This window comes from Myotis daubentonii, chromosome 6 (genome assembly GCF_963259705.1).
Source record: "Myotis daubentonii chromosome 6, mMyoDau2.1, whole genome shotgun sequence".
NCBI lineage: Eukaryota > Metazoa > Chordata > Mammalia > Chiroptera > Vespertilionidae > Myotis > Myotis daubentonii.
In genome coordinates this window covers 88,741,699-88,753,762 of record NC_081845.1, presented here as the reverse complement: position 1 = coordinate 88,753,762, position 12,064 = coordinate 88,741,699, and the positions used below count along the sequence as shown (strand labels likewise).

Here is a 12,064-nt window from a genome sequence, read left to right as displayed (position 1 = left end):
CTCTGGCCCTGCCCATCCAGGGGGAGGAGCATGGGCAGTTCTTTGCAGACACAGAAGCAGCTGTGGAGTAGGGAGGTAGCGGGTTCTGAGGAGGGTGTTTGTGCTTTAAAGCTGTTGTTCTCCATCCACCTCCCAGCAGTGAAGGCTGAGGGCTGCTGCAGGCGCTGAAGTACTTGTTGAAGTCTCTGCTCTGGAGCCTCTCACAGCAGTGAGTCCGCATCCCAGGAGGCTGTGCAGTGGAGGGGCCACATTCCTTTTGGAAGAAACTGAGGACCAATCAGAACCTGCCTGCCAGGGGAAGAGACCAATAGGTCTGTCTTCTGCCTGCTCGCCAGTCCCCAGTACAGCTCTACCACCACCCAGCCCAGTTACCCAGGGTTCCCCGGTGGCCATGCAGCGATGGGAGCCTGCGGGCTCGGGGGAGGGACCAAGAGGTGTCAATGCACCTAATAGGGACTGGTTGCACTTGGCTTTTTATATATATAGATAGTCCTTAAAGTTATGTATTAAAAGAAGTGACATGAGCAGGAACTTCTAAGAAAATGGCCCTGATGTTTGGTGAGTGCCTGGATGAAATGAGAAATATAATACAATGAAAAATAATATAATGAGAAATGAGAATACAAAATTCAGTGGAAAGAGTGTGTTATTGAATCTATAACAGGGGTCATGGAGAATGATCTGTGTGTCTTACATCAATGCTAAGACTGAACAAGACAAACAGATTGACCTGTCTATTTGACAGCAACCAGCCTCAGTTCTTGGGTTTATATCTTGATAGTGACCTTCTATATACAGTACCACCCCCTCAAGGAGACTGACCAGGCACTGGGGATAAGTTGAATATTGGGTCCCTTCTATCCTGGAAGTAGCAGTGATTCAGCCTCAGAGGAGATATGTACTCTGAGTATGGGCTTGCCTCTCTTGCTCACAGTGCTCAGCCAGCAGCACTACCCAAGGGCTCACCAGATATCACTTATGTAACTTGTCTCAGACTAAGGAATCCATCTTATAGTAATAAATATACAATAAAACACGGCCAAGAAAATCATTGGTTCTACCAGATCACTTGCAACCTACAAGCCCAATAGAATGTGAGAATAGTCTCTTAAAGGTAAAGCTAAGGCATCAAGTAATCAACCTGAACACAATCCTTCTGTACTTGGGCACAGTCTTTAAGAATGAGGTATATGCTTTAAACCAATAGCTATTATATGGTGTCTTCTCCCCAAGAGTTAGAGAACATGGGTCCTTGAGGCAAGGGGTAAAAGGCCTAGCTGCTGCTTCTATCACATTAGATCCACGTGAGGCATTGATGCTTCTTTTCCACATGCCTTTAAGCATTGTTGGACTTGAGGTTCTGGGTATCCGAGAGGAAGTGGAAGAGAAATGCCTCTACCAGCAGACACAATAAAGGGTCTACTAAATCTTAACTCATGGTAGACCAGCAAGTGAAGGAGAAGTTTATTGGTGGGGGCAGTGGGCCACTATTACGTTGAGACTCAGTTTGCTTCTACATAAGGGGGATAAATGTGTCTGGAACACCTGGGATGCTTCTTGGTGATTCCATGTTGTAGGTAGCAACAGCATGACAAGGACTTAACTAGATCCTCATTCCCCTTGGAACAATGGTCTTGGATTATCTGAATAGGCAAGCAACTCAGAACAGCAGAAGTACAGGCAGAAGAAGAAGGAATGCAGAATGGGTGCTAGAGGAGGGGGAGTATCAATTATCACGTCAGGACAAACTCCTGCAAGAATTGTAGCTCATTCCACTAACCCCCTGTAATAACATTTTGAATTTATTAAAAGCATCTTTGTCTCTTAGTATACCAGACTCAGGGATGTGAGTGATAAGGCAGGAAGTCTAATCTCAGAAATAAAAGGCATCATAGTAACATCAGAAGCAAATTTAAAGCCCATGGATTTAATTTCATGGACACTGTGGCCACCTTTAAAAAATGTTAAGAAATAAGTCATACAATGGCAGAATCCTAATGTTTGTTTGGTTACAAGTTACTATATAAAGATAAGAATGAAGAAAAAATGCAAAAAGCATGTAGTTTTATGATCTGATTTTTCAATAAACTTCTGTATGTTGTGAGCTGTGGCATTCTCTCTTGAGAGGCTACCACAGCGTCATCATTGCAGTAGGTTTTCCTTTATTGGGGGAGGATACTGCTATTAGAGCTTTGCTTTCTTTATACAAGACTTCCCCATTTTGCCGGAAGCCGGTCCATCCTTGCTTCTTGACACAGTTGCTGCAGGAAAGAAACATCTGCACAGCATGTGTTTCAAGGGACCTGGCGTATATAGCATACTGTTCTTAATATCTTTGCTCCCCTTGGCACTATGTGTTTTAACCAAGGTCACCTCTGCGAGAAAGGTTGTTTCCCCAGGTAGGGAGTTTTCCCTGAAGTTAGGGAGGGGATAAAACCCCTTAACTAAGTGCCAGGCGGGGTCCTTAATCACCTTAACTACGAACAATCACCCTTAAGCTACATAATCTTCTTTACTCCCTGGAATGGAGATAAGAAACGCCCTGACCTTTGGAATAGAAATTGACAGGATTAGAATCAACTGGTATAAATAGCGAGGTAACAAGACCATGAAAGACAGACAGAACTTGGCTGGAGATCCTGGCTAGGCTGCTGATCAACCGAACGCTGTCTCCGTGTCATTCCTTCTTCGCCGACTCCGTCCACTCCTTTGGGGACCCCTGGACCTGCTGGGGTTGGACCCCAACAATTGGTGCCCCATCAGGGACCCTTCGGCAGGCAAGGGAGTACTCACTAATGAAGAGGCAGCCGATATCCTAATCAAACAACTGGCTTTTGAAAATGCTAATAATACCTATCAGGCTTTATTAAGGCCGATTCGCAGGACGGGAACTATGAATGATTTTATAAAACAGTGTGCTGGCCTCGGTCCCGTCACAGGTGCTGAAAGCAATTGGAAGAACATGGCGCTCACCAGCTTTTTACCTGCAGCTACTCAGCTCTCTCAGGACCAGCTTGAGGCTGAAGAAAAGGCAAGATCCCAGAGATCACGGCAGACCTCCCTGGTCTGCTCCCGAAGAGAACCTCCCCCATACGGGTACCGGCAAGGCTGGATACCTCGGTTAGTAGAGGATTTTGGAGATGGAGGTGCTTTCCCAGAGATCCACGAGGCCCAGTACCCACTGCATATGGGGCGAAAGAAAAAAATGTCAAATGCCCTGGCCATTCAGGTGGATGCTGAAGGAAAAATTAAATACGATGCCATTGCTCGGCATGGACAGTCAAAAGACAAGGTCATTTATACCAAGTACACTGACCTGGTTCCCAAGGAGGTCATGAATGCAGACGACCCAGACCTGCAAAGACCGGATGAAGAAGCTATTAAAGAGATAACAGAAAAGACAAGGGTGGCCTTAGAAAAATCTGTATCACAGAAGGTTGCTGCGGCCATGCCAGCTCGAGCGGCTGATAAACTGGCTCCCGCTCAGTATATCCGATACACGCCATCTCAGCAAGGACTGGCTTTCAACTCTGGGGCAAAACAGAGGGTCATTCGTATGGTGGAAATGCAGAGAGATCCAATGGAGCCTCCAAGGTTCAAGATCAATGCGAGAATTCCCCGAGGACCACCTTCTCCTCCCGCACCTGTCATGCATTCTCCTAGCCGAAAGTTGACTGTGAAGGAGCAACAGGAGTGGAAGATTCCTCCGTGTATTTCAAACTGGAAAAATGCAAAGGGCTATACAGTTCCGCTAGACAAACGTCTGGCTGCTGATGGAAGAGGACTGCAGACAGTTCACATCAATGAAAATTTTGCTAAGCTGGCCGAAGCCCTCTACATTGCTGATCGGAAGGCTCGTGAAGCCGTGGAAATGCGTGCCCAAGTAGAGAGAAAGATGGCGCAGAAAGAAAAAGAGAAACATGAAGAGAGACTGAGAGGAATGGCCCAGAAAGCTAGGGAGAGAAGAGCTGGCATCAAAACCCAGGTGGAAAAAGAGGAGGGGGAGGCACGTGAGAGGGATGAAATTCGTCACGACAGGCGGAAAGAGAGACAGCATGACCGCAATCTTTCCAGGGCGGCGCCCGATAAGAGGTTGAAACGGCAGAGAAATGAAAATCGAGATATCAGCGAGGTCATCGCTCTTGGGGTGCCCAATCCCCGGACTTCCAACGAAGTCCAATATGACCAAAGGCTGTTCAACCAATCCAAGGGCATGGACAGTGGTTTTGCAGGTGGAGAAGATGAGATTTACAATGTGTATGATCGAGCCTGGAGAGGTGGTAAAGACATGGCCCAGAATATTTACAGGCCCAGTAAAAACCTGGATAAGGACATGTACGGTGATGATCTAGAAGCCAGCATGAAGACCAACAGATTCGTTCCCGATAAGGAGTTTTCTGGTTCAGACCATAGGCAAAGAGGTAGAGAAGGACCAGTTCAGTTTGAGGAAGATCCTTTTGGTTTGGACAAGTTCCTCAAAGAAGCCAAACAGCACTGTGGCTCCAAAAGACCCTCAGATAGCAGCCGCCCTAAGGAACATGAGCATGAAGGCAAAAAGAGGAGGAAGGAATAGATACACCTCTTCACGGTGAATGGACTATTCCCCATAACCCTAATGACGCAAGTCATACGGGCAAACACTTTGTACACGGGCCAGATAAAAACCAAATCTGGGGAGAATGGAAAATTCTACTTTGAACTATTTAGTGTTTTTTTTAAAGAGTGGGTTGCGTTTGTGCTCCTCCCACCTTTTGGCATATGTAGAACACACTGCCTCATCAATAAAATTAAGACCACTTCCTTTTATGTGACGTTAGTACTTTGGGGTTTTAATATTTTGTGTAAGAATGACTGCTTGCTGATGAGTCAAGTTCACCCAACCACAGTGAGTCGAAGGATGTTCACCTATTGGAACTGTCCTGCCAAATGATGTATGCCCCTAATGTGCTCTGTTTTAATTTGGGAGTGGGGAAAAGTAAGCGCTTGCTTGGTGCACCTATTTGTTTCAAATAAAAACATTTAGACAAAAAAATAAAAATAAAACAGTGTGCTGATGTAAAAAGACCCAGGGAAGCTTCTTGTCCCATTGTTCCAAAGACTTAGAGTTGCCCCGATGACAGAAAGGCAGAAAAAAGGAGGAAGGCTATGCAAGGGACCAGGTGCCAACATGGGGGTCAGCGGAAGACATTAACAACTGAGGCTCAGCTTTGCCCCACATCTTTCCTTTTTCTTTCTTTATTTTTCTTTTAATCTGACTACTTGTTTGCTGGTTCTTTGGCCTTTCTCGTTCTCTCCTGAACACAGCCTTTTCTAGAATCTCCCTACCCTACTGTTCCAGGAAGGGCACCTCCCTTTTATGCCGTGACTAGGTTACTGACACCTGCGTGAATGTTATACTGGTCTTGACCACCCCCCCCCCCCACGTCTACCCATTGCATCTCAGGCCCAATCATACATTCATTAAATGAATTTGAGATTAGGACTCCATCCTCTCTGGAAAGACAAGACCCTTTTGAAGTCAGGTTCACACTATGACAGAAACTGCTTATTATTTCAATATCCTTCCATTTTATAATAATAGGTTTGCTCCAGGCACAGGGACACAGCTAGAGCCACTTTGCCCAGCCTTCCTTGCAGCTAGCTATGGACACATGACTGGTCACTAGTTAATAAGATTGAGGTGGTTTATACAATTTAGGGGAATTCCTTGAAGGTATGTCTTATCTTCCTTTTCCCTTTTTCTTTCCTCCTAGTTTGGAAGAGTTGTATTTTGAACTTACTGAGAAGCCTGATAGGGCATGCTAGTTCCATAATGGCCCTTGAGCCTGATACTGTTAATCAACACCTAGTCTTGTGATTGAGATCCGCCCACCCACCCCCATCCCAGTCTCAGGATTGTCCCATGAACATGCTTCACATTCCCTCCACCTTCCTAACCACATCTTGTAGTTGAAACCTGAAGATCTACCTATCAGCTATTAAGATAAGTACAGCAGTAGATATGACCATGAAGGGATGGAAAAGTAATCCTTGAATAAAGTAAATGATTCAACTTGACAAGCAGAAGCGGAATAGAGAGAAACTTGATCGAGCCACTGTCTCAATTCTGCTCTTCAGGGAAATTAGGAAAAGCTTATGTGCCAGCTGTTTACTTGGGGACATGAGCCCAGGCAAGACTCAAGGACAGGGACAGAGGGAGGTACGTAGAAGGCTGCACTGTTTACAGCCACTGGTTGCTCCTCTAGAAGAGGTACACAAGAAGTCTTATGAAATCCATCTCAGGACCCAGGGAAGATAAAGGGATGCCTTTATCTGTTGGCTCACAGCTCCCAGTCTGTCAAGTTTGCCCCATATGCTAAGTACCTCATATTAACAGGTTGTTTGGAATAAATGCCTAGTGAGTTCCCAAGAGCATCCCGTACCCCCAACTTAGAGAGAAGCCCTGAGGAGAAAATTGGGAGGTAGTTGGTATGAGACGGAGTTGAGGAGTTGTCAGGTTACACCAGCAGCCACATTTGGAATAAAGAGATGAGCCAGAGGGGACCTGACCCAGCACACAGGAGGAGTCAGTGCACCAGCCAGCATTAAGGAAGAGATTACAACCTTATTGATATTTCCTCTGCTGTATTTATATCCCCATGACTATTACTCTTTTCAAGAATAGTTTGATTTTGAGAGAGAGGGGAAGGGGAATTTGAGAGTGTAACATCAATTGGCTGCCTCCTACATGCCCCCTAGAAGGGATCAAGCCCACAATCTGGGCATGTGCCCTGATCTGGAATCAAAGAAGCAACCTTTCACTGCATGGGATGATGCTCCAACCAACTGAGCCACACTGGCCAGGGCCCTATGACTATTTTTTAACTACCAAGTTGTATTTCTCAATCCCTTCACATTTTCCTGGAAATATCAGGGGGAACACTTTGTACATAAGGTATATGACTGGCTCACCACTATGCTATACACCTGAAACTAATACAAAATACTGAATATAAACTGTAATTGGAAATTTAAAAAATACAAAGGAGACTTATTTAGCCAGGCATGGAGAAGGAGTGCGCTTGCCTTTGCAGCCAAGGCCCTTCAAGAGGATGCTGGTGTCACCAGCAGTGCCTGGGACCAGCTGAGATGGTGGTGGCCGACAGCAAGCCAGACCCGGCCACTGCAGAGCCGCATGTGGAGGTGGACAGGGCGGCTGGGTCCTCTGCGGGGAGTGGAGGGATCAGGAGACCCATGCAAAGTTTCTCCACCCATGCATACACATTTTGGGATTGTGGCAGCCAGATAACAATTTATACAAAGGGGTAGAAGGACTGAGTATGGGCTTAGAGTATTGGGCAGTGTGAGGTAATGACTCGTGTGTGAAGCTATAAGACTCACTCATCCAGTGTCAGTAATGACTGGAGACATGTAATACTTTAAACAATTTTTTAAAAAGGCATTCTTATATCACATAATGTTGACACAGCCCTTGACCAAGGCAATTGTTGATCCACCTTTACAGCAGAATTAGATGCTGTACAGCGACCAAGACAATTGGGCATAATGCTGTACAGCAACCAAGACTTTGGGCATAAGGCTTTATAAGCACCCTTAGGTTCATTTTTCTAGATGAAATGAACACAGCTTGAATACAATACCCACTGCTTCTCTATTCCATCCCACAATCTGAGCGTAACTCTGGCTATGAAAGTACAGAAGTTCTCACGAGGCAATTCTGTTCGCCCCAAGTAAAATACCTAAAGATGGGCTATGAATTAGGGAAAAAAAGATTTCAAGGGCTGACTGAATACCGTTGCAACTGAGTTCCAAACTTTTCCTTAATGGCTCAACCTCTATATTCCTTATTAAAGTCATAGCGGATCCAATGCAATGGAATCTCAAAGGGAAACAGCACACAAACTTCTGGCCCTATGGAGGACTGCTATCTATAGTGGTGGACGGCTTATTCATTATTGTTCAGATGTACCTGCCTCTCCATGACCCCCAGGTGGATAACTCAATGCAGTACAAGCCCGCGTTTAGAATTCGCCTGACAGAGAGGAAACCGGCCACAGTGGAGTGCACGTATGGCTGCCAAGGGCCCTACAGCTGCCACATGCAGATTCGGAAGGTCGGGTTCTCCACCAGGTGCAACCTGACGCACCACCACAGGACGCCTGGTTGGAGCCGAGAGGATTTACGCACGTGGCTGTGGGAAGAATGGGGGCAGATGCTGGAACACATTTTCCAGGAGGACAGGCTGCGGTTCATCCTGACGAAGCTCATCTACCATCAGAATGACAACTGCCGGAACTACCGCCGCATCTACCTCTCCCCCAGCCACCCCGAGGACCTCATCAGGCCAGGCCTCTTCAAAGGCACCCACCATGCCTACAACAGCCTAGAGGTTGTCATGCTCAGCTTCCATGGAAGCATGCCAGGGCCACGAAGATCACGGGTGACCACCACGTCCCTGCTGGGCAGCAGATGATAGAGATCCACCTCAGCCGCCACATCCAGCTGCCCCATGAGATCTTCAGCAACTTCAACAAGTACTCCCGCCTGGTCCAGGAGCAGCAGCAGCAGCAGCAAGAAGACAGCACTGAGGACGGCGAGGGCCATGGCTGGCTGAGCCCTGTGCAGCCCAGTGTCGGGGAATCCGGGGCTGCAGCTTTGGAGAAGCAGCCTGTCCAGTTTGTCCTGCCTGCGGGCATAAGCTCAAGTAACCAGAACTACCCGTGAGCCTGCAGGATGTGTTTCTCTGGTGTGGGCATGGTTGCCTGCTCTGGCTCCGCCTACCCCCAGCACATCCCTGGAGTCTTCATCCTGTTTGATGCAGACCACTTCGGGTTCCTCTGGCTGGAACCGAATTGCCTCAGCCTGTACAGCAGAGTCCAGGTCACCTTTCAGAATGCGGAGGTACCATCCCCACAGGCTTTCCAGGAGATTCTCAAGAACATTCAGTCCCCACCCCCTGACGGCCCCTCCCTTGCCCAGGGGCAACAGCGGGGAGAAGAGGCTTCAGGAGAAGAGCAGCTTGCATGCACTTTAAAGATTGGACCTTCTGACCAGGTGACCCACCTTGTTATTTGTTTGTTTGTTTTTAATCCTCACCCGAGTAGATTTTCCCATTGGTTTTTGGAGAGTGGAAGAGAGAGGGAAAGGCAGAGGAAGATCCATGTGAGAGAAACACATAGATTGGTTGCCTCTTGCATGTGCCCTGTAATACTTTAAACAATTTTTAAAAAAGACATTCTTATGTCACATAATGTTGACACAGCCCTTGAATGTGAGCCTCAGAGTACCCCTTTGCCAGAAGGGAGGCCCCTGGAATTAAGTCGAGTGGCATTGTCTTTATCCTCTTCTTCAGGATTTTCATCTTTGCTTCTGCCCATACAAGGCCTGAAACCCTTCATTTTAAACCTCAGAGCCAACATTGGTTTTGCCCTTAGATGCCAGCCTTGCTTTGGACTGCCTTACTCTACCCACTGCCTCGTCCATGGGCCCAAGCATCTGCCCAGCTTTGATGATTATGTCTCTGCTTCCCAACATTGCTGTTACAGCCTGAGAAAGCTTGGGGGCCTTTTAAGTTTTAATTCACTTTGACATCATCTGACTTCCTAAAAATAGGGTGCTTAGCCGTGGAGGCAATAGGGGCTTCCAACACTAGATGAGTGAGTCTTATAGCTTCACACACGTCATTACCTCACCCCCCAAGTAATCTGTTTTAGAAGCAGTGGGCTGAATGCTATCCTAGCTCACTACTGCTAGCTTCCCATAACAGCTACAGGCTCCAAAACTCAGATTCTCCTTCCTCCACAAGGATAGGGTCATGATGTTCTACAAACAGTGGAGTGTAGAAGGTGGTGAGACCTTAATTCATGGGAAGAATTGTGGGATAATCACCTAGACCACCTCCAAGTGATCTTGGAAGGAGAACTCTGCTTTGTTGAGTTCACCTCACCCCTATAATGAGACCAGTTCTCAGGGTGGTAGGAATTCATTAAGGTGGAGGCCACACGAAACTAGTTCCGAGATATGTCTGCTGGAACGTTTCCTATTTACTTTGGGCATAAGGCTTTATAAGCACCCTTATGTTCATTTTTCTAGATGAAATGAACACAGCTGGAGTACAATACCCACTGCTTCTCTATTCCATCCCACAATCTGAGCATAACTCTAGCTATGAACGGACAGAAGTTCTCACAAGGCAATTCTGTTTGCCCCAAGTAAAATACCTAAAGATGGGCTACGAATTAACCCTGAGAGCCTAAGCATACGATCCTTTCCTTTTCCATGAACTAAAAAATGGCTTAAGATTTCAAGGGCTAGTGCTCGCTTCGGCAGCACATATACTAAATTGGAACGATACAGGGAAGAATGATTTGCATGGGCCCTGCGTAAGGATGTCATGCAAATTCATGACGCGTTCCACATTAAAAAAAATAAAAGATTTCAAGGGCTGACTGAATACCGTTGCAACCGAGTTCCAAACTTTTCCTTAATGGCTCAACCTCTATATTCCTTATTAAAGTCATAGCTGATCCAATGCAATGGAATCTCAAAGAGAAACAAGCCAGAGAAGCTCTAAAAGAATGATCTAAAAGCTCCCCTTGGGGATATCCTAATTATAAACGTCTTTTTATACATGAAAATAAAGGAAATGCTTTAAGTGTTTTAACTCAAACATGGAGCTCATCATAGAACTATAGGATACCATAGCCAACAATTAGATTCAGTAGCAAAAGTGTTCCCTCCCTGCTTCGGCCATGGTTTGCAAGGAGAATAGTTATGGGCTCTCCTTCAACTATTTGCGTTCATTTTGTGGAATCTTTACTGAGCTCTTACTGTACACTCAGCATTTCTCAGGCAGCCACCTGGTTTCTTACCAAGTACTCTTGCTCTCTTTGCCCAATATTGGGTGAGTCCAATGTAACAGCCTTAATCCAGAAACCCTGTTACCTTCTACAAGACGAAGGCACACAGGGTTGCGTTTTACTTGATAACTTCTTGCTCCTGGAATAATTATACAGGAAATTCCTATTAACCAAGGACAACTTAATTTGGTTGGCAAATAGATCTTATCTCAAAAATGAGATGAGAGAGAGAGAGAGAGATTACTTAGCTGGGCATGCAATGACTTCATGGTCAGTTTAACAGAAAGTTCTTATTTACCTGAAATAATCTGTCTTGTTGGGCAGATTTTAATTTCTCTAATTCGAGCTTGTCAAGTGGCCAAAGATCAAATAGCCAACATTATACTGATAGTCCTATACCACTGGAGTAGCTTATGACTTTGGAATGTTATGGAAGCAGCGAGGCTTCACTTCTTAACTTCCTCAGGGTGGTCTATAAAGAATGAAAAACAGGTTGCAGAATTAGATGCTGTACAGCAACCAAGACAATTGGCAATTATCAAGATTCCAGGACACTCTAAAGCTACCACCCTTGAAGCAAAAAGAAATCATTTAGGTGATGCTATAGATAAATAAGCAGCGCTAGGCAATCAAATTATCCATACCTGAGAATTTTTCTTCTGCTAAATCAATAAAAGACTTGATAGTTCCACAGCAGCTACAGAATAAAATATATGGCAACAAAAAGGGGAAACCTTTGACACAGACAAACAAATATGGCTTGGACCCAGTGGGAGATCTATATTACCTATAGGGGCTCAATTGCCTATACTTCAACATGAACAAACACATTGGGGTTCTAAAAGAGTGATTTCATGGCGTACACATTACCAGAAACCTTCTCTCACTATAAATCATAAGTATATAGCAGATGTTCTGTAAAATATAGCCCTGGAACACACTCCATAGATCCCAGGGACATTTCTCACTCCCGTTAGGCCCCTTTGAGGTATGGCAATTGGATTGTATCCGAATGCCACTGTCTCAAGAATACGAGTGTGTTAGTTATGACTTGTGTGTTCTCTCATTGGATGGAGGTATTCCCTTGCAGGAGAACAACAGCCTTAATGGAAGGTAAAATTTTATTGGGGGGAAAATAATGCCCCCTTGGAGAGTTTCCTGTGAGTCACATAGTGACCGAGTGACTCATTCACTGGGCAAATAAT

At 45.7% G+C, this 12,064-nt stretch overlaps 1 protein-coding gene, 1 non-coding gene and 1 pseudogene across 2 annotated transcripts; all 3 read left to right on the top strand.

The window, feature by feature from the left end:
• Positions 1–2,962: 2,962 nt before the first annotated feature.
• LOC132237355 (SNW domain-containing protein 1-like) lies at positions 2,963–4,670 on the top strand. The gene has a single exon (XM_059701782.1). It carries the CDS (start codon positions 2,963–2,965, stop codon positions 4,571–4,573), a length of 1,611 nt encoding a protein of 536 aa, XP_059557765.1. The 3' UTR covers positions 4,574–4,670.
• A 2,595-nt stretch (positions 4,671–7,265) lies between these two features.
• Positions 7,266–10,101, top strand: LOC132237629 (F-box only protein 31-like; annotated as a pseudogene).
• A 212-nt stretch (positions 10,102–10,313) lies between these two features.
• Positions 10,314–10,423, top strand: LOC132237767 (U6 spliceosomal RNA). Its single transcript, XR_009453606.1, has one exon. It is a non-coding gene; the product is annotated as a U6 spliceosomal RNA (small nuclear RNA).
• The last annotated feature ends 1,641 nt before the right edge of the window (positions 10,424–12,064 follow it).

Bases quoted from the DNA above. Each gene is read 5' to 3' on its own strand.
- LOC132237355 (XM_059701782.1), top strand. From the start codon at position 2,963: ATGGCGCTCACCAGCTTTTTACCTGCAGCTACTCAGCTCTCTCAGGAC.